We start from the raw sequence: 23,499 nt of genomic DNA, 5'->3' as shown, positions 1-23,499 counted from the left end.
TTGTTCACCAGCTAGTCGCTAACTTTGTCTGTCTGGTGCTGGACAGCCAGCATACAGTCAGTTAATCAGAGCGAGGTTGGTTTGAGCGGTGAGACTTAACCATTTGGGCTAACCTTCAGGCCGTAAAACAGTGAGATATGTGATATTAGATAATTAAAGTTTATTATGTGAGGCTAAAAAGCTCTTTGGAGCTTCCGAGTTTTGTTTCTCTGCGGGTTTGTCAGTACAAGCAACGCATTTCACTTTACACGTTCATTGTTAATATACAAAATATTGATTAATTCAGCTTTCATGCAAAGGGTATCAACAAGGACAAGAAAGGCAACGACAAAGAGGTGAGCTATATAGGACTAAATGGTGAAAAAGAGATTTAAATAAAAGGAGCTGAACATGAGAGGAGGAGGAGGACTCCTGGTTCACCTCCTGGGTTCCAGGAACTCCCTTGGTCTGCTTCCAATGATTGCCCCCAAGCCCCTTTGCCCCCCCAACCCTCTTTACCTCTGTAAATACCCCTTCAAGCCCCCCCCCCCCCCCCCCCCCCCCCCCCGCTGCACCCTCTGGCATTGGGGGGGTGGCCATTTTCTGGCAACTCCTTTAATCGCCCCCATCATCCGTTCTTCCTCTCAACCACTCACCCCCTCCTTTTTTCACCCTTTGGCATCCCGTCCAAACTGCTGCCCTCTCAGCAAACAACTCCCCTCCTCCCTTTCTTTCTCGGCCCCCCTCCCCTCGACTGCCGTAAATGCCCCCAGGACTGTGGTTCTTTCAGTTATTCACCTCTTCTCCAAACCCACACGTCTTTCTCCGATTCAAAGCTCGCAAACTCTCTCTCTCTCTCTATCCATCCCCTTCTCTGTCTCTCTGGCTCTCTCTCCCCCTCTCCCCGGGAAGTAAAATATTCACAGCTGCTGCTGCGGTCGGGTCGCACGGCCACAAGACTCTCTGAGCAAACAGAGGAGCTGTGAACGTGTGAAGCCGATGGTGTACGTTTCATTTGAGGTCCGACACAGGTCCGATAGATCCTGATGTAGTCAAAACAGAAACCGCATACTGAGCCTCGCCACATGCCTCAACAAACCAAACACTAACCAAACATACCCAAGCACAACACACACACAAAAATGACATTGGCAAACAGTTTTTAGAAACACGTTAGGCGCAGTGTAGAAATGGGAGAAATGATGCGTGGCTCGGTGCCGCTGAACAGACTAACTCCGATGTCATTGGGGTTGATAATCAGTGCGGAACATCTGTCTTGGATAAATGCCCTGCTTTTAAAGTCTGGCCTTGTTATGCATTACGGGGGAAGGCAAGAGCACATTAAGTCATGTTAAAGTTACAATAAAAATACATCAAGCTATACCAAGAGGTCTACACACATGATATATATGCAGACTTGATCCAAAGTTCCCTGAATGAACAAGTGGACAGATTTGTCCATGTTCTAATAAGGACTTAAATGGGACGTTTTACATATGTAGATCTCTGAAGTCGTACCACCAAATAATAAAGACATCTTGGCTTAGGAATGCCAGCCCTTGAACTTTATGAGGGAGGCAGAAGTAGTGTGTTCGTGTGGGGGGGAGAGGAATCAGTGTCTTGAACACATTTCAAAGTAATTGTACTTGATATGTCGTTTACAGAACACCCAAGTAATCATATAAACAAAGAACTAGATGCCCTGGGAGGATGAAAGGAAATTTGAATCTCCCTCTGATGCATCATACTTACTCACGTTTTGACATGAGTGTTAGGCACTGAGGATTCCTGAGCCCAAAAAGAGGATCTAGGACCTTTTTGTAATAAACACAGCGGGATGGGCCGACTCTGGTGGATTCCATCATACTCGGAAATTAACTTCCACACACACACACACACACACACACACACACACACACACACACACACACACACACTCTCTCTCTCGCGCAGAGAGAGAGAGAGAGAGAAACAGATGGCAGAGAGTTGAAAGTGATGGATGCAATGAACAAATTACAACTGCTGCAGCCCTGGGCAGAGGAAGTGTGTGTGTGTGTGTGTGTGTGTGTGTGTGTGTGTGTGTGTGTGTGTGTGTGTGTGTGTGTGTGTGTGTGTGTGTGTGTGTGTGTGTGTGTGTGTGTGTGTGTGTGTGTGTGTGTGAGATAACCTTGCTCTAGGTCTGATCCCACTAATTGCTGGAATCCATCTGAACTTCACCAAGACATGACAAAAAGTTTGAAAAACAATGTGAATGTGAACGCAGCACGGAGGGAAAATCGCAGGACGGCAGACAGCAACAACACGGGAGAGGGAGTTTAAGAAAAAGAGAGGGAAAGCGAGAGAGGAATAAAGAAAAACATGACATCATAGTTAATTAGTATCAGGTGATAAACAAGGGAGTGATATTTACGTTATACCATATGCCCCGCTCCATGTGTCTTTCTGTCTCGGGGGGCACAGCAACAGGTTTGAGACAAGTAAGGTCAAGGAGGAGGCTTTCCCCAGCTGCTAGACCACACTGATGCACACACACCTCTTTACCCAGCAGCCCCAAGTGTGTGTCTGTGTGTGTCTGTGTGTGTCTGTGTGTGTGTGTGTGTGTGTGTGTGTGTGTGTGTGTGTGTGTGTGTGTGTGTGCGTGCGTGCATGTCGGCCATTTCTAAAGCCTGTTTTGTCTTTGTTGTTATCACATAAAAGACAGTGTTTATCCTCCAGGAAGCCCTGTTTGCCATGTGTACTTGTAAGGTTTTTGCAGCGAAAGAAATGAAAAACCCCTGAACTCATCAACGAGGTTGTCTGCTGGGCTTCTTTCAAAAGTCTAATCTCTTGCAGATTCCTGATTCGCGTCTTGGTTTTCTAACAGTACTCCACTGACTTACACACGGTTTGTTATAGGCACTGATTACTTGGATAAAGCCGATTTAGGATGCTTTTGAGTTGCCAAAGTCTTGCATGAAAGGTCATTCTTGACCTTTTTGAAATAGTAGTTTGACAAAATAATCTTAAATCATGGTCCACTTACTAACTCTGGAGCTTTCAACCACACAGTATTCATCACTGAATGGAGTGAATCAATTACCTGGGTCAACTGACTAAAGAGTTTCCTTGAGTGTTTTGTTCATATATGTGTTTATTTCTATCTCTCTGCTGTGTATTTACAATATGAACAACCAATAATTGAAGCGTGAAAATATCTGAAAGGATTAAAAGTCAGACAACTTAAAGACAAATATATTTTTTATATTTATTCAGGTTTAAATGATTAGTATTCAAAAAGAGAAGCATAAATGGTAAAAAAAAAAAAAAAAAGACAAGAATTTGTCCTTTTTGTGTTTTTGTTCTTTTTTGTTAAATATTACACAAAATAAATAAATTTAAAGAAAAAAAACATTATAGTGTTAGACTTGCTGTTGTGTTCTTGACTCAAACTCTTTCTCATCTTTTTCTGCTTTTCTTGTCTTTTCTATCAATACTTCCTCTTCTTTTCTCTTTTCCTCCCTTCTTTCTGTCTTACTTACATTTCTTTCCAGTCAAGCGCTTCACATGTACACAAATCTAGAAATGTGAGTTACTAATCACATTTTGGCACAGAAGTCATTTCTTTTTCATATTTTCTACTGTGCCAATGTACTTGATAACTTAAAACAGAAAATAATATATACATTGTATAGCAATATATCTTATTTCTTTCTTTTTAAAAATAGAAATGTCTTTATCCAACAGAGATAAAAATGTCCATAGGTTTCCATTCTTTTCCTCCTCAGTGCATCATTCAGATCTGATTCAGATCTGTCCAATGTAGCCATCGCTGTAACTCTATAAAAGTCCGATCCCCTGCAGTCTGCAGAGCTCTCTCGTGGCTGATATGTCCAATCATCGTGGTTGTACCACAATGGGCAGGAAGTGAGTGGCTGTGTTTTTCCTCCGTGTCTTCTTCCCCCTCATTGGCTTGCCGTTGGCGTTCAGTCCCACAAACATGTGCTTCTTCTTGTTGCGCCACTCTGCTGAAGCGTAGGTGTTGTACTTGTTCTCCTCGATGCGTTCAATCAGACGGCAGTCCGGACCAAAGTCCCTCTGCGGGGGAGAGAGGAGGAGTGTAAATGTCAAAAAAGCAGAAAGCCAAAGATTATAGATTATATATTACACCGTTTGTTCTTTTTTTTTTCTACTCTGTCCCATAAAGGCATCACCTCTATATGGACAGTGATGTGAAACTTCCCACTTTGCCACAATATAGTGTCTCTGAATGAGATACATGATGTGTGGTTGTACATGAGCATGAGCTTTTTATAGACATGAAATGATTAATTGATTTATCAATTAGTCGACATTCTCTAATTCCAGCTTCTGAATTTCGAGGATCTGCTGCTTCTGTTTGTCTTGTATGACAGTAAACTGAATATCTTTGGGTTTTGTTGGTTGAACAAAATGAGCAACGTGATGGCGTCTACTTTGGCTTTAGGAAGTTGTGATGGTCATTTTTTCACTATTTTATGGCCCAAACAATTAATTGATTTAATTGAGGAAAAAAACAAAACAAAAGTAATCATTAATCCAAAATAACAGTTTGTTTCAGCCGTAATGCTTTTGAAAGCAGATTCATGATGTAAAAATGGGTCCATTCCAGAAGTTGGATGATGCTGCATGAGATTTGTGGGTTTCTCTGGGTCGTATTTTACACTTTTGGACCTCTAACTAATCCACAAGTCAGACGGCTGTCATGCTGTACTGCTGTAGTAGCTGACTTGCTATATATTTTATTAATTCCCCAATTTAATGGAGCTTAGTCTTCAATTCATCTTCTCTTCATCCATTTCTTGTCCTGAGTTCCTCTTAATCTTTCAGTTTCATTATTAAGAGCTTTAGTTGTTACTGGAAAACTGCTGTCAAATCTTTGACTGTTGTTATTGTTGCTTTTTGTTGATGTTTTCATGCTGATTAATATGTTCTTCTTTTTGGGCTTTGTCTGACCGCAGCAACATGATGTTGATATTTAACTTCTTGTGACAACATGGATCAACAAATGGTCAGCCATTGCTTAAGAATCGGCTGCACAATCCCCAGTGTAATCAAGGCCAATTGTAGAAACTTGACGAGAAATTGAAATTGTTGTAGACTTTGTTTGTGTGTCGATGGACCGGGGGGGTAAGGGAGGTGTTTGAGGGGACGGGGGCAGCGAGGTCACCATGAGACGTGACGTCTTAAAGTTTCAGGCTCTCTGCCAGCAAAGAGCATCGTGACACCATGTTTGTGGCGTGCGTCACCACAGTGACCACCCACCGGTAAATAAAGAGAAAATGATCTGAAAGAGCAACATTTGTCAGTTTACTGGAAGCTGCCCTTGTGCTTAAGGCTAACGTCGCTTAAACAGCCAGTTAACTGGATGCGGTTGATATTCACGAGAAAAAATGTACTTGCCCCGAACACACACACACGCACACACATACACAATATAACTCAGTCTCTCTCTTTCTCTGTATCTGGCCACAGCTGTTCAAATTGGTTCCAGAAGTGAAACTGAATGTTCCCATAGCAAAATGAGAATATTTTACAGACACTGTGCTGCTTTTTAACGAACGCTGGTGCTCGGTACGACCAAGCAGAGAGTGTGTGTGTGTGTGTGTGTGTGTGTGTGTGTGTGTGTGTGTGTGCTGGCTGCTTTTCAATTAAAATGATTAGAAAAGCGGATTAAAAAAAACCTGTAACCATAACTGACATCAAGTGATGGTAATGAATCATGAAAAATAATGCCAGTATCGTTTTGCTAAGTGGCTTTCTGGCCAGATCTTAAAAAGTAAATCTCTACTTTTAATAAAGAAATTCCTGCTGAACATGATTGATTTATTCCAGACCACACAGTGAATTTAATCATTGAGAGAAATCTGAATCATGGTAAAAACCTAAAGGCAATCATAACCCTTGGTGTCATCTACATGCGTTAATCTGGCGATGTATTGAGACAATGATTTCATTTGATTACCACTGGATAAAGAAGTCACTGTGTGAACCCATCAAGTGTAATCGAACGCCAGCCCCTCACTGCTGCGCTACTATGGCTTGTGTTGCACCGAGCAGAAGACGTCATGGGAATTCAGTTTCAGGCCGTGCAACAGAATGCCTCTCTGTCTTTTCTACCGTGTGTCATTTCATCTGTGGTGTGGCTCCAGAGAGACACGCTGAAAGTTTGGTCTTTCAAAGTAAGAAAAAGGGAAAAAAAAGGAGGGAGAGAATGAGATGAAGAAAGGGAGGGAGAGGGAGAAAACGGATGAAACAAGGGCTGCTCCCCCCAGAGGGACTGAAGCAGAATAGAGAAACTGAAGGATTGTGTTTCCTGTTTCTGAATGGAGAGGTAGGTAGCAGAGAGGAGAGCTCACATTGGACTGGCTGTGGTTCCTATTTCTGGAATAGAGAGTCTTGCAGCCTTGTCCATTGTTTTAAGAAGCATTCGAGAAAATTCAAATCCGCAGAGTCACCAGATTAGAGAGAAAAGCGTGTCTTTTAGAAGACTTTGATTCATTAAGATTGACACAGATTTTGCACCAAATCACCAGGAAAAATTAACAATAATGAGACAGCAAAAGTGTTGGACACAGAACGCCATGAAGTGGAGGAGATTCTGGATTAAAGAGTAATGAACGGTACTGAAACAGCTACTCACCGCTCCGTATAGCTCTCCCTTCTTGCTGATTGCCAGGTAGTAGTTACTGCTGAGGCCCCTGATGGCCACCACTCCCACATCCACCGACTTGATCTCCAAAATACCTGATTCAGCAGGGACAGAGAGACAAACACGTCAAAACTTTGTGTGGATAGGTTCCTTTCTGGCTTTCTTTCTGTTCTGATGACTTTTGCTGATACCAGATACATATTTATAATGCTACTACTAATACTTTTATTATTAATGCCAATGACAATTTTCCATCACCCAAGGTGGCATCTTCTAATTGGCTGTTTTGTTTGACCATCAGTACAAAATCTAAGTGAATATAAACCAGAGGGAAACAAAAAATCCTCACTTTTTAGAAGCTGCAAATAAAACAAATGTTTTGGCATTTTTGCTTCATAAATGATGAATCAACTGCCAAAATTGTTGTCAAGTCCTTTTCTGTCCATCGATTAATTGACTACATTTACATTTACCAAGATAATCATTCAAGATCGATTATGGGATCTGAAACACCACAAAAATATGTATTTTACTGTGTTAGCATTTGTTTAAAATGTGAAAAGGTGCATCTTGGAATATGAGGTTTTATGTCATCATGCATCACTCTTAATTGGGTTCTCTAATTTAGCAAAATAGCTTCAAAATACTGCAGGAGAAACCTGAAACTTGTCAGTTTCTTCCGCACAAGTGAACCCCAGTCTTGTCTCCCCTCTTTTTTTCTCCACTATGTGACAGTCAGACCTCAGACCGGCCTCTTGCCCCCTGTTCATTTGCTGGTTAGCTTGTGGGCTGCATGCCCTGGGACCGAGGTGTAAGCCAGGAAAAAACATTTCTCCGTTCTATGTTTGTTTTACTGACCAGGGGAGCTCAGGCAGGCAGGCACACGGACAGGACGGAGAGAGGCTTTGTGGCTGCCATACTGGCAAGAGGTCAAGGCGTCCGTATCAGTTTTCAAGCCTGAACCAATTACTGGTTTACGCTGTGGTCGCCGGCCCTTTCTTCTCTCATCCTAAAGTCAGTTACACCAAGCCATAAAACTATCAGGGGTTTGAGAGGATTAGCTAAAGGGGGCCAGTAGGAAGTGGAGCCTAGTTGCAGGAATAGTGGGGAAGGATGAAGTGAGAAATTGGGACAGTATATGCAGAGTATCTCCACAGGTCTATTATTGTCATTCTTGAGATTTTAAAGCATCAGTATTAGACAATTTCCTGTTCAAGTAATGTCTTATGGACAACCTTATGCCATTCTGCATTGCCAAAAAACAATTTAATCTGTCTATTTCTCCTATGAAGAGCCAATTGGCAGGTTATATTAGTAGTGTTACCATGAAAGACTGAAGATGGACACAGTTTCAGGAAAGAATCCAGAATATATAATTACTGTTTTCAAGTGTGACTTTCTTTCAAAACTAAGCACATATTCTCCAACCGGAAGAAACTGTGACCAATAGAAGCAAGTAGCAATAAATGCAGTATGAGAGGAAGGTTAAAAGATCAAGCAAATTACTCTTCAAATCTCATATAAGTCTTAAACCTGCTTTTACACCAGATGCCCCTTTACGTCCCTCATTCCGCCTCCCTCATCCTCAGACAGAGATTCATCCTGCAGCCCTGGAGTGATTTTATGGTCAGAGAGATGACGGGATGAAGCTTGTTGCAGCTATAGATATAAACATCTGAGAGCCCTCAAACTGCTGCGTTTACATCTATTGATACAAAGTTATGTGTGTCCCATTGTCTGTTGTTATTTCTCATTGCTTTGCGATAGCAATGAGACGCCATTTTGCATTTGGAAATGTATAAAAAGGGCATAAAATGAAGTTGTTGTTTTGCAGTGACAGACCCTTGTATGTGTGTGCATTTAATAGCTTTTGGCCTTGTTGCTTTTTGTTAATGTAGTCCTTGCTAAAGTATTCTGGCATTAATTCATCTCCACGGTTCCCTTATTTGGTCAATAAAGGCTTGTTAAATCTCTGAACTTCAAGAAGATTTTTCGTCGCTCACAGTGCATCATGTTGGCTTGTTATGTCGAGTCCATTACTCACGCAGACGTGTCCCCCGACACAACACTTATCTATCAGGTTCAAAATGTTCCATCTCACTGCACCACAGCTGACATTTCTGAGCTGTGATCTGTCAAAATAAGATCTGTCTGTGCTGCGCTAAAGGCCCGTCCACCTGTTCAAACCCTTTTCCCTCCTCCTGTTTGATGTGGTTTGTCAAAAACCAAAGCACAGGGCTCTTTTATGGCCCCTTTACCAGTTACCAGAAGCAGCCCGCCTGCCTGCGAGTTAAAAGGCCAGGCTGCAACAAAAGGCTTAGATTGCAACAACAGAGTTTATGGCAAGGAGATGGAGAAAAACAGGACTTGAGTTTGTAACACAGACCTATACATCAGGTTTTTGTGATAAACACACACACACACAGATACAGTCATGCACAGACGCACACAATGGTCCAAACTCTGGTGCTAGACCTACATTGCTCTTAAAACTTTAATTTTCCTCATTCAACACCTTGTCTTATTGGTGTCGTGAGTCTGTTAATGTGTTTTTCTCTCCTTTTTTTCTGAAAATGGAAAGCTGTTTTTCTCCCTCCTTGTGGCCCCTGGATCTCAGCCCAACATGTTAATTATGAATTTATGTTTTTAAGTGCAAAGGGGGAAAAAAGGGTTTTATGACCCAACACTGAAAGCACAAATAACACAAGGTAATATAATATTCATATAAAAGGCATGGACATTTTCCGCTATCAACATTTTTTAAGAAACTACCAAGGGCAAACACCTGTGTGTAACAGGGCAACACTGCAACTTTCATAAAAACAAGCCAAAAGGGTCTTTGCCAGTCAAACCCGAACCGTAACACTAACGGAGCTACAAGTACAAATAAACACAACCTGGCCTTCTAACAGTAAGAAACTGTTCAATAACCACTTCATAAAGACCACTACGATGTTTCATGGGTTTTTTAGCCAAAACTAAACTCCAATGTGACCCTCTCAAATCCATAACCGTGAATGGAAATCTGCTTTTTAAAATGCAAAACAAATCATACACACGCAAGCAGACTGCATATACACAACAGCAGCTTTAATGCATTTGATCTATAGCTTTAATTGGTCACAGCAGGGTTATAAGTTTATGATGTTGTTCATGTTAAATCCACATGGATGGATGGATGGTTGTTGTTGCTTTGTTCTCTCAGGCTTCCTAACCTCTGCTACAAAATAGGCAAAATAATTCCTAAACCTCACTCTGTCTTGAGTCGCTTTGAGGAAGACAGAAATAAAGGCATGTAGACAGTAAAGCAACACTTCAGTGCTCCTTCTGTCCTCATCATACTTCTCTTTAAATGGCTCCATTTCTTTGTTTCTCTGATCTTCTCTCAGTTTTTTTTTTCACAACACACTCACTGCACAGTGACAGAGGGCTTGCTAGCACAGAAAGTCTGTTAGAGTAGCCTGCAGTTATTCGGTTATGGTTTGACATGAAACTCACTTTGCATCTTTGAGAAATCCCTCTTATTTTAAAGTATGTCTTTGGGTATTTTCCGCCTTTAGCTAATAGAGGAGAGATGACAGGAAATGAGGGAAGGGGAGGGGGTGGGGGGTGAGATGCATCAAAGGTCCCTGTCCAGACTCGTAGCCCACCACTCTTCTAATAAACAGCCTCATTGAACTAGAGAGGGATTGGTCAGTAGGGTGTATTCACATTGATACGCATATTGGCCGTTTTGCAATGACCCCACTGTAGGCACAGTAACAAATGGATTCTCAGAGCAGTTTTCAAAAGAGCTGCTTTTAGCCTTGAGTAATATTTAAGTAAAGTAACAGTATTTCTGTTATATTCTAGTGGCATTACATACATACTATATGTTAAGTGATATGCTATGTGGCTTCGTTGATGTAGGTAACTATTTGATTATACAATACTTTAAGAAGATCTACAAGTTTGAAATTGCACATTAAAATTAGATGTGTTTTTGGCCTAATACCATAGAAAATAAAGTCATTGGATATGTGGCCAAATAATTATTAGAAATATATATTTTTCTTTTTAGAAAATTTGCCAAATGTTTACTTTTCTACATACCTGCCTTTGTATCTCATTCAAAGTGTAACTGTCACTTGCAAGTTAAGATGAATCAAACATCTTATCAAACATTTACTGCTTTGAACAACAATGCAGCTTTGACAGTACATAGACACACACACACAACCGCACACATGAACATAACATGCTCACAGATCCACACACAATCACAAACGGGAACACACACACAGGAGCACACACGTTCGCAGACCTCCCCTCGACCCCCGCCCGGCCCCTTTGGAAACCCGGTCAGTGAGACTCCGGCTGAACCTAAAGGTTAAGGGAGGTTATGAAAATGCTTCCACTGTTTATCCAGGGGATTTTTTGAAGATTATACTGCGGTTGTTCACAATTTGACCTCGACACGGTGACCCGCTGTGAGCGGGTCTGCTGTGTGCCTGCAGCCCGGAGAGGTCTCGCTCTGTATTGTGAAATATTGTCACTTGCGGACTAGCGTGTGTCATGAACTCCCCTCAGTGAGACTAATGGAAATGGTTTGATTCTTTTATTCTGGGTCCAATACTCAGATATTTGGACGAACCCACGTGTTTTTCTGAAGCGACTAATTCTCTCACTTTTTTTGTGAAATATAAATGTGACATACAAGGAACGACGTAAAAGTGGCCCCATTATGTACTTTTCGTAGGATTTAATATCTGATTTGCATCAGTTGAGGTCTGAACACTAAGATCATTTTTCTCTTTGAAACTATGGCAACAGAGTGAGTGACGATGTCTCATATTCATTGTGACATGAGAGTTTACATCCGTGCAACCACCTCAAAGACTCCAACAAAAGAAAAATATGTGCCAGTAAAAAAGATAAAAGATACAAAAGAAGAAAAGAGGAATTCAGAAAGAAAAGAAATAGACCACCATAGTGCTTAAATCAGATGTCAATTGAAAATATTAAACTATTCTGCTGTATTTGGCCATGATCTACAAAAAACCAAGAGCAGAACGCAAACAAGTCTCCTTGGCCACTGCTGCGTTTCAGCAAACCCGTGGTTTTAACAGGATTGAACTATTTCTTTTGCATTATTTGTTCTTGGAGTTCGGTTAAATATTTCCGGAAGTCTGAGAAAGAACAAACACGTCTCAGTTGTGCCGCTTGCTTGATGAGTGCTGGTGAAGATATTGGGTTGGAGTGGAAACTGCAACATATTATGTGTTGAGGTATTGGTTTAGACTGATGTGGTTGACAACAGTATCATCCTGTGCTAAGTGGCCACATCAAAGCCCGCCTGGCCGACGGTTTTGAAACTGAGAAAACAGACGCCTGTTTCTGATTTTCTGATTTTCAATATGGCCCAAAAATTTCTTTTTGACAAATATAATTTTTGGTAAACTGATTTGTTTTCAAAATTTGTTTTGCTGGTATTCAATTTCTGGGTTATAAATCAAATTAAACAGATATGGTGCACCCTTTGAATGGGTGTCTTTCATTTCTTTCATAAGCAGGGTTGTTCAGTTTGACCTGCACTCACTGTGTTCTTCAGCTTAGTCTTGCCCCCGTAATGGTTTTATTTCCTTCCCTGACAGGAACACTCACGTCGCTGTCTCTCTCTTGTTGGACAGAAGTAGCCGAAAGCTGTTCAAGCTGTGTGTGATTTCAAAACTGGCCGAGGTACGAGAAGAAAAACAAATCCAAATTATTAAAAAATCAAAACAAAAGGGGATCACCTGAGTGAAAGCCCTCAGTTTGAAATACCAGAGGTCCAGCCAACAGATAGCGTTAAGTTTCTCGTCTGCGCTGCTCATCATTCCAGGCCGCATAATTCGAGATCACTTTACTGGGTGCAGCGAGACCACAGCGAGTTATGTCACACACGTTTAAGAGCAGCTGGGAGGAAACCAAAAGAAATTCACAGTGATGTTAATGGTGATTTGATCGAGGGGAGAAAAAAAAAGAAGAAAAACATAACGACCTGAGATATTGTGATTCCTTTAACACAGTTGACTTTGTAACATGATAAAGTGCCAAAGCTGCCAGCTTCTGTCAAAACATTTCACAGGCCCGGCATGGCAGGAGTTATGTTTTCAGGCAAAGTGCTGTGACGGTCGTCTGCATTTCACACATTTTTCATTTACAGTTCAGCTGCCAGTGCGATGTTGCCCAACTGTTGTGGTTTTGAGTTGTTGGTGTTTGGACTTTCAGCTTTGGAAATCTTGTTATTTTACACCACAAATATAATACACGGACAAGCACAGATATTATTCAGTTTGTCACATGCATCTCGTTCTTACTTTCTTTGTGAAATATCACACGCACACACACACATACACACACACACACACACACACAAGGTAATTAGCTGGCATTCCTGGCTGCTCTGTTCAAACGGCCAGGCTGTCCAGATGCCTCTCTGGACTCAACTCTCAGCTCTCAGCTGTACCTTTGATGACTCCATTAAGAGCCTCACTTTCATGCAGTGTGTGTGTGTGTGTAGCAGGGTTAGGGGTGAGTGAGAGTATGGAGGAGCAGGAACATGAGGGGTGTGTGTGTGTGTGTGTGTGTGTGTGTGTGTGTGTGTGTGTGTGTGTGTGTGTGTGTGTGTGTGTGTGTGTGTGTGTGTGTGTGTGTGTGTGTGTGTGTGTGTGTGTGTGTGTGTGTGTGTGTGTGTGTGTTTGGTGGGGGACTTTTCCTGAAGCACGTGGTGTCTATATGGCAGCAGCCCTGGATGTTATCTGTCACAGATGCTATTCTTCACCTCCCACTGCTTTACTGGCCATGAATTCTGCCTGTTCACATGCACCAGGCGAACACCAAAATGACACTTTCAGTATTAGACTTCCAGCACATTTTTCAGCATAGCTGCAGGTAGAGAAAGTCTGATAGAAATATGCTATAATGCAGTTAAGGCTCATTGTTTCTGGGTTTGTAAGTTGGACTTGGGCTGCAGCTAACAATTACTTTATTGTCAGAAAATTTCACAAGCATTTCTTGATTAATTGGTTAGTCTATAAAACAGAATCACAATTTCCAATGTTGTTGTGTCGCATCAACAGACCATATCCAAAAGGCTTTACAGTAAATTTATTTACAGTTCCAATTTACAGTAAATCCTCACAGCGGAGAAGCTGGAGCCAAAGAAAGTTTGGCATTTCAGCTTGAAAAATGTCTTAAAGATGAATCGTGTCAAAATAGTTTCTGAGTTTTCTGTCGATTGGCCTGTAGATTCATCTGCTAATGGTTCCAGCTCTAAAAACTAGATTACTTAAAATTGTCACCTGGATATTAGGTTTGCATGCGTCAGAAAGTTCTGTTTCCTGTTACAAGAGGTCACTGTTCATCTCATGTGCTGCTTTGAATAATCTTAAAAGAACTTGAAGAAAACAACAACCCCAAAAGAGCTTCTGATGATGCTGCAGATGAAGCGGTTAAACTGCACAATGTTTCCACTGCAGACGGTATTTTTATTGTCTGGGCTTGTGATTTTTTTCTTTTTCTTCACAATGAAATCATCTCTAGAACAAAGTACTGGCTTCAGCTTTGCTGAGATTACACAACGTTACAACATTTAGCCGTGGAGCAAAGTGTCTCGCCGACATGGCAAATACGACAATTTCCAGGTCTTGACTGTAAATGATGCTAACAACTTTCCCATCACTGTTTACTCCAAAGTGAGTCTGTCCTGCAGTTTGTTGCCAAACGTAATGATTTGCTATTTAGACAATAACAAACTGTTGGATTATTGTTAGGACGGCACTGAGGTGAGCCAGAAACTGAGATGAATGGGTAATGTGTTTGCATTCATATGGTAAATGCGCTCCTTATTGATTATATTGACTCTGTAGGCATGTTAAACTTCAGGACTATGAGACTGTACTCCAAGATGTATCCAAAACGTCCACGCAAACCTTCAGATTAGTGATCTGTAAAGTACATATTTGCTCATTTAGCAGATTTGTATGCTACATGTTACATGGAGATTCACACCAAATCTAAATAGTTATAGAAACCTGGTTATTTACTGAGAATGAGTTGTTAGTCAGAGTATCTCCTTCTGGTCCTCTCTCTTTCTCCCCCTCTCTCCCATTCTCCAGGATATTTATGATTGTACTCTGCAAGAATCCTCCACATAACATAAACAATGAAAAAGGCCGTCCATCAAAACAAAGATGTCCAACTTAAGATTCTTTGCGGATAGTAATTGACTCTTGATGTTTGGAGCTATTTTCTCTTCAGAGAGCCGAAGCGCTCCAAAGCAGCGGAAGATCTTACAGAAACATGATTTGCTGCTGAAAGACTTTTGTTTAAGGTGGTGCCTGACTGGTGGGGTTTGTGGCAGGGCTGCCTTGGTCTGCCTACAGAAATCTGGCTCTTATTTCAGTCTTGTTGTAGCTGACACATTAATGGACAGGGGAGTGAATTGATGGGGAAAATATCAAGCGGCGATGATTGGAAATATGTAAACAGTGATGGAAAAATGAGACGGATCCTGTCATTGTCCTCTGTGACTTTTGGCAAAAACACTGAGCTTTCAAAAGTAGAAAAACTGCACTTTAACAATGTAGAAATATCTTAACCAATATCTTGATGGGAGACTTTTATTAAGTCTGGAGAGTTGTCTTGTTCTGGTTGTTTTCAGCACTGCACGTTTCTTGCAGACACATCGAAAGCATGAACACACTCAGGCTCCGTAAATTACCCTGTTTGGGTAGTTATGGGGTCAAAGGGTAGTCATGCATCTGGACCTGTGGACCTTCACATTCATCCCTGTGTGGGAGATGGAAAATAGTGCTGACAATGGTGAGAAGTTGCATGAATGGTAATTGTTTTTGTTTCATCTGATGATGCAGCACTTTGGCCATGAATAAGAAATAATAGATTAAATTATTGCATTTGACTGAAACATTACATTTATGTTACTCAAATCTAATCAAATTCAAGTCAATAATAGGCGCTGTTTTTACAAATGAATGCTTTATGTGATAATTGTCTTTTTATTACTACAGTTGATCACAACAACATACAGACTGAACTATACTGCTGCAGTCATGAGATCAAAATTCCAAAGACCAATGAGGGATGCATATCTTGCCATGATGCAGGCCAGAGAAACAACTCATATTGGAACTTTTGAAAGTTTCATAAGTTTCAGACTATGTCTAATATTTTTTCTAATATTTAAACCTACCTGTAAGAGAGCAAGTTGTACATTTCTGAAGCAGGTAAATTCAGTAACGCAAACTCCCTCACAGCTTCTGTTTCACAGTGTAGCCTGAACATCGGTTCATGCAGGTTTTCTCAGTGCGAAGAGTCTCTGCTGGTCAGACTTTGACGTCCTGATTTCTGGGACCTGATTTCATGCTCTAGGCATCAAAGATTATGTAATAACTTACGTGAAGTGCCATTAAACTTCCAGTAAATACCAGTAAACGGCTCGTTTGGTATCGTCTTTCTCTAAAGTTTACATGTTATCAGTGCTTTGGCTTGCTTTCATTGTCCATCAAATAGTTTCTAAAGCTATCTGTTAGTTACTGTAAAATCACATTGTTCTTATGTAAGATAATAATTAATATTATGTAACGTTTCTGCAGGACATTGACAGTGTTTGCTCCCTAGATTCCAGTAACAGAGTCATGAATCAGGACTGACATGATTTGATCCAGACTGTTCACAAAACATCACCATGAGGAGGGCCACATGAAAATGAAAAATGTTGAATTTGTCCGTCCATACAGGCAGATTGTAGCTCATAAAATGTTGAAGAAGGTGATTAGAGCCTGACTAATTTCACTCGTTACCTTGAATTGTTGTTCATGATTTTTGTTTACAACCTATCAGGAGCACTTTTTATTTGTCTCAACCACATGCAAAATGAATGGTAGAGTAGTTGGAAGGAGGATCAGAGGGAGCAAATATAGGAGGGAGTGTGCAAGTAGTATATGTTTATTGTATGTTTTCAGAGTGCAGCTGAATGTAATTGTTGATGTTAAACTTGGCTCTGGCAGCTTTAGGAGCACCCGAAGATAGGGTCAGTATTTCCTGAACAAGCTTGTGCATGTGACGTTTGCGCACCACTTTTATTTACGGCTGTTGGAGAGAAGAGTCCATGAAGATGTCAAAGTAACTTTGAATGAAAAGCAATGCTGACACTAACCCCTGGTGCATCCAGTCCCTCCTCATAACTCTCTTTTATAGGCCACACTGTTACCTTTTCCCACGAGAACCCTAAACACGCTCATCAAGCAGAGAGCTGGGAGAGACACTGAGAGAAAGGAAGCAAAATAAAGACATGCAGAAACAGAAAAAGACTGGGACTAATTTAAAGATGTTAAAGACATTTTTGTGTTGCTTTAACCTTGCTGAGTCATTGGAGGTTTATAGATGCAGAGCAGAAAGACGAAGAAGTTGTTGTGGTTTTGAAGACCTTATTCAGATGAAAGACAAATTTGTTCATTCCACATGTATGAAAAGAGAAAGAGACTGATTGTAGCATTTCTTCGTGCATGCTTTTTTGACTGCACAAATCTCCATGTCACCAAGTAATTTTATCCCTAATAGTACTGTTTCCAATACAAATCAACTTGTTTCATGAATTTTCTAGAATCAAGTGTAATTTTCCTTTATTATAGCGCAGTGATCCGCCTTATTTTGTCTTGTTTCAAGATACTGACACTCGAAAAAACTTCTTGAGGCAAATTGATTTGTGCTGGAAAACAAATTTAGAAAACAATTTTAGAGCAATGGCAATTCTTTTTTTCTCTTGCGTTAAGAAAACTGATATTGAGAAAACATTTTAGACTCAATAATAGATAAAATAACTTTGTACGATGAGAATATGTTTCCTCCAGCAGACTATGGAAACAAAAGTATTGGAAATCCAAATGTGTTGTGTCTTGCACACCAGAATGATTCATCTCAGTTTAGAGTGTGAAATGAAACGTGTATCCTCCATCTACACCACATAACAGTGGCAGAGCACCAGAACAGCCGGAAGTGATGTGCTATGTGTCGCGTTAACCTTTCCATTAACAAAGCTTCCTGACGTGGGTCAATGGGTAGAGGTCAAACCAGAGCGGGCAGACCTGTGTAATTACCCTGGACATGGAAAAGCTGTGCTAAATCAGAATAACGGCCAGTGTATAAGACTCTCCATAAATTGTGGTGCGCTAGATTAATTCATGTCAGTGGGCAATGTGTCTGCTGTGATTAATGTTAACAATAAGTATGTGTGGGAGCTTTTACAATCCGGGTGGCCGCAGTGAGAATCGAAGCTCCAACTGTGGTCAACTTGGCACCATTCGATGCTAATTGAGCTACGCTCAACCACAAGTCTGTGGTCCAACTGCAAACACATTTCCATTTGTTTCATTGCTTTATTCGTTTGTTTGTAAACAAGATGTGACAGTCTGTGGACGACATAGAGGGAAGAAAACAAGGACGGCTCTGTTTGCTTATGGTCAGTGGCGGGATCAATGCTAATCACGTGATGGCCCGACAGGATTTCCATATCCAGACTAGGAGCGCCTTATTTTGAAGGCCTTATGAGGTGAGAGGGATAGACCGGCGCACATGAACATACACAAACACTGACATGCTCCAGTGTGAAAGCACACTTTCACAATACAGGCCCTAAACCCTGAATGATGTACTGCCCTCAGCTCTGACAAGATGATTAGAAAGGCTGGGCTGTGGAGGAGAGCCTCGACCCTGAGGAGCTGGAGCTGAAACTTCTTCATCACCTCTGACACCATCTAATGACACTCATTTGCAATCTGACCTCCTGAACATTACCAGACTACTAGAGCATGATAACAACACTAACAACTGCCCCCTCCCTAGTTTCCAGGTTGATGCTTTCCGAGGAGTGTCACATTTTTACAAATAGTAAGATCAACTTATAGATGTGCAACACCTGAGTTTGCTCTGATACATTGGAGCAATTTTAGCACGCCGTGTTATATATGTGTATTATATGATATAGGATGTTATATGAGAAGGATTTGTGCAAGCTAGCTTTGCATTGTCTCAAAAGAGCCATGTGTTTTTAATGAGCACATAAAGGCTGGTTTCTGCATCAAAGAACTAATTTGTCCAAAGGTCTGTGTGCAGCTTTGAAGCAGTTGTTTTGGTTCTATTAGCTCTAAAACTATACAGTATAAATGAACAATGTTACAATCTGTAGCATATCAAAATAAGCAAAAAAGCAAAAACACACCAGGAAACGTCTGAGCAGGGATGGTCATGCAAAATACATGATTTCTAGTATGTCAAATACCACATCCGTGTTCTCAGTTAGTGGAGGAGAATTTAATTACGTTCTGTTTGGTTTAATTTGAAGGGTACAATTTGTTCTCTGCCGATGTCAGGGCATGTGCAAAATAGCGGGATGCGGCGCGTAAGCACACAAACGTCTGTACATTCAAGCTTGTGCATCTAAACATATGACAGTGTGCAGACACACACATTATTTAATCATTACATCATCACAGTCAAATCTCTCCAGTTTAACACCAAATTTCTATCCATCGTCTTTTCATCTCAGACACGAAAAACATCTGCACTTGCTATCAGGTAGATGAAATGCCTACTAAATATGCTGCCAAGGCACAATATGACCTGAAGGTTTTGGCCTCCAAGTCCTCATATTTAAGTTTTTTTTCCTCTATAAAGGTCTAACGTATTTCTCACCACAATCAAGTGGCAAGAGCTGTTGAAATTGATGGATTGTGCTTCTAATGCCATGACCTGATGCCATTATAGTTAGTGACACGTTGCACCCTAATGGTTGAGCTCTTTATGTGCATGTGTGTGTGTGTAAAAGCGTATGTGTGTGTGTCACAGAGGACTGCAGGCGAGGGGAGGGAGGAAGAGACGCTAATTGAAATTCCTTCAGCCATGTCTGGCAGAGCCTTGGTGTCTGAGTGGCGCACACACACACACACACACACACACACACACACACACACACACACACACACACACACACACACACACACACACACACACACACACACACACACACACACACACACACACACACACACATGCACACATATTCACACTGGCCCTGGCCCTAATAAAAGTGGGCTTTGCCATATGGAGGCCATGTGCAAGACTGGCCTCTCTGTGCTCAAGCGTGTGTGTGTGTGTGTGTGTGCTCTTAGCAGGAGAGGCTTGTACAGCACCACAGACCCACAGACAGATGCATACAACCTATGACATGTGTATGAAGGTGTGTGAGCGATAAAGATCCATTTATGAAGGTTACATTCCCAGACACACACACACTCATACTTGACGTGCTGTGACAGATTCATACAGTAGACGTAATGCAGCGAGAGCCTGCTGTATAATATTTTAGAAATTAGCGCGTGTTTTGGACGTCACCCATCTAATTCAGTGAACTGGCGGGGAAACTCTGGGCAGGTAAATGTGGGAGTAATGTTCTGTTCTCCCTCAACAACTACTGTCAACATGCCCTCAGGCGATGCAGCTATTCTGAGACATCTGCACAGAGACCAGAAGACTGTGGCAGTCCTGGAGAACTTCCAGATGTTTTTAACTAGAAGATAAAGATGTGGGCTACAGAATGATAACAGCTGATTTTCTGTTCTGGATCAGTCATAAATGATTATGATGACCCTTGCAAGTTGTTAAAGGTATTTATATTTGCCAGTGTACAGATTAGGTGCTTTGTTGAGGTTTGCATGCTGCCATATAGCTATTATGGTACAGTTCTTAACATGCGTCTTCAGTCCTATTATCTTACAAGAGATTACACAAAATGTGTGCACTTGGCATTCATTCGTGCAATCATATTCTTTCCTCCCTCAATAACAGTCAAGGTGCCTTTAAGGTACCAGTGGAGTTTCTCAGTGCCCCACAGTGGAGGACTACGAGCTGGGAGTCTACCCAGTGTGAAAGAGTGTAACTGTGTGAATGTGAGGCTGAGTGGTGCTGACAAAAGAGTATGTGTGCTCAGTGACCCTTCTCTGGATAAATAAAGGTTAAAATCATATTTCACAGCCCTCAAAATGCACAACCAGAAAAAGGAGCAAGAATTGCATGGTTATTACTTTACATCTGAGTCCGCATAACCTCATACTTAGCATATGCCCACCGCTATTATGGCTGCAGCACAATGGCAGCAAGGAGTAAGTGTACTTGTCATTCTCCCCAGGGGTTTGGTAATAGCTGTGTTTTAGATATTTCCTCAAAGAAGAAGAACTTTCTCTGGGCAGTTTCTAATTGGTTCCAGTGGATCATCTCTCTCTCTTTCTCTCTCTCTCTTTTTTTTTTAAATCTTCCTGGCTTCCTCATTTTGTTTTTTCTTCTCCTCTCTCACTATCATGCTCTCTCTTACTCCCTAACTCTGTGTAGTCTGCCTGCCTGTACACGTGCTGAAAAGGCTGAAAATCACGCAGTTATTTGTCACCTGTCTTAATGTGCACGGTTTCTCAGGGTGGAAAAACAGAAACAACTCTCGTCGCAGATAAACACGTGAGATGCAGTGGGAGAAAACTAGTGCATCCTTTGCTATGGTGTATTCTTTGAGAGGTATAAAAATGCTTAATAGCAAACTTCATTAAGTGGACTGCCCCTCTATCAATTTCTAGTGCAACTAAAAAGTCTAAGAGTAAATGAAATGGCTCAGTATCCAGTAAGAAGGTACTAATTCCATACTTAAATACTGCTTAAAATGTAAAGAAGCAATGAAACGCATTTAAAAATGTAAGAAAGTTGACTTACTGTATGGATCGTCCTCACTTTTGGTGCCATTAACTTTTCCTTTCTTGTCAATGCGAAGGAAGAATTTCTGGTAGGAGAACAGTTTCCTCCTGCGCACATCTCCCTGTAGATGGTTGTAGCTGCTCCGCACGTGGCGCCCGATGACCGTCGCGGAGGACGATGACACATTGGTCGCCCGTGGCAACCTCGCAGAGGATGCGTGCAGCGGTGCGGGCGATGGGGAAGGTGGCGGGTGTGAGATGAAGATGCAAGGAGGAGTCCCTCCCGGTGCATTGTGGTTCTTTTCAGAGTCTGATGACGGAGGGGACAGGGGCGAGGACGAGGAAGGTCCGAGAAGGAGCAGCAGGAGGAGGAAGGTGAGGGAGAGGATGAGTGAAGGAGGTCTGCAGCAGGGGCAGGAGGAGAACCAGGCGACCGGTGCACCTTGTGTCACTGTCCATCTACACATGGTAGTGGAGCTGGGAGAGCTGTGGAGATGCTCAGGGGCTGGGGCATGCTGAGCTGGGTACAGGGAGAGGGAACGAGAGCGGGAGAAACTCCCTCTGACTGACCGACTGCACCTCCTCTCTCTGGGGACCCACAACCTCGCTGGGACTGTAGGTGTTAAAACCTGTAGAATAGCTGGGGTGAAGACAGTCTGACTGTAGATGTGATTGTGGGATTATCTGTGATATTGATGGTGATGGCGATGCAGCTGCTGGTGCTGGTGAAGCCGGCAGTGTTGCGGCTGACTCTGCTGTAGTCCCCCTGTGCTGTTTATTCCTCAGCAGCGCCGCAGGAATGCGTCAACATCCATAACTCAGATCACCTCGCAACGGGAACAACTGGGGGTTCAACCTTAAAGACCTCTCCCCACCTCCTCCCAAGACTGCCGCTCTTTGCTCTAGTTCCTCACACACACACACACACTCAAAATCCCTTTTTAAAAGTTTGAATGTACACCTACACTCTTGCACCCAAAGACAAGAACACACATTATCAGGTTATTCACATACACTGCTAAAAATCTGCTCCACACACATGTCCCAAACCATTTATCTTCTCCAGTCCAGGGAGGTGGATAACGGGAAGGCGGAGGAGGTCTAGATAAAAGATGCCAAACTGCTCAGTACAAAATGAATAAATAAAAACAGGAAGTCAAAAAAGGGATTTACGCTGCTTCTCATAAAAATCCACACAAGGCAGGCCGCAAAAAAAAGTCACAGAATCCAGACTTTCTTCTTTTCTTCTCTTCTTCTCTCTCTTTGTTTCTCTCAAAGCTGGTTTGAAGTTACTTGAGTGTGTAACTGAGCCCCGGAGCTCTCGTCTTTCTCCCCTCTCTTGTTGTGCGTCTTGTCAGTGAGCTGAGCTCCCTATCTATCCTCTGCCCTTGCCTCTCGGAGTCTGAGCGCTGGAGCAGTGCGTTGCCTCTCTTCTTTCCTCCTGTGTGTGGCTCCCTCGCCTTTGGCCCCCTCCCTCTTTCCTTTTGCCTCTCCCTCTCTCCTATCTCTATCAGCGGCGCTCTCTCTGGTTATCTGGAGTTTCTCTGAGGTGACTGAATCTTGTCTTTCCTTTCACCTTATTTATCTGCTGCAGTTCCCCAGATGTCATCTCTTAGTGTAATTGGATGTCTATGAAAACCACTTGGCTTTGAAGAGCTGTGTGCGTTTATGTGTGCGTGCATGTGTGTCTGCACATGCACGCACACATAAACATGTGTGTGTGTGTGTGTGTGTGTGTGTGTGTGTGTGTGTGTGTGTGTGTGTGTGGGGGGGGGGGGGGGGGGGGGGGGGGGTCTGTCCCACCCCATTTTCTCTTTCCCTCCCTCCCCTTCTCCCCCTTTTTGTGTCTCCTCCCCTTCCCAGACAAAACCCCTCCAGTTGAGCAGAGCAGGTCTGAAAGAGGGAAAGAAAACCTTTCCTTCGTATCTTTCTCCTTTTAGAGTCCTCTAATATTTCTGTCCTCTTGATTAGCACTGGGTATTGTTTGAAAATTGTCAGTCCTAGTGCTCATAAGACACCTGAGTTTTGGTACTTACGACACCAAAATAGCTTCTCTAATTCTCTAATTTGAGAAATATA

At 42.1% G+C, this 23,499-nt stretch overlaps 1 protein-coding gene across 1 annotated transcript; it reads right to left on the bottom strand.

Annotated features, from left to right (window-relative positions):
• Positions 1 to 3,323: 3,323 nt before the first annotated feature.
• On the bottom strand, positions 3,324 to 22,100 carry fgf10a (fibroblast growth factor 10a). The gene is made up of 3 exons (XM_070924691.1): positions 21,440 to 22,100; positions 6,638 to 6,741; positions 3,324 to 4,053 (listed from the first exon to the last, which is right to left on the bottom strand). Exons 1-3 carry the CDS (start codon positions 21,885 to 21,887, stop codon positions 3,853 to 3,855), a joined length of 753 nt encoding a protein of 250 aa, XP_070780792.1. The 5' UTR covers positions 21,888 to 22,100; the 3' UTR covers positions 3,324 to 3,852.
• Positions 22,101 to 23,499: the final 1,399 nt, after the last annotated feature.

This window comes from Enoplosus armatus, chromosome 18 (genome assembly GCF_043641665.1).
Source record: "Enoplosus armatus isolate fEnoArm2 chromosome 18, fEnoArm2.hap1, whole genome shotgun sequence".
Classification (NCBI taxonomy): Eukaryota; Metazoa; Chordata; class Actinopteri; order Centrarchiformes; family Enoplosidae; genus Enoplosus; species Enoplosus armatus.
This window is presented reverse-complemented; position numbering and strand designations above follow the sequence as displayed.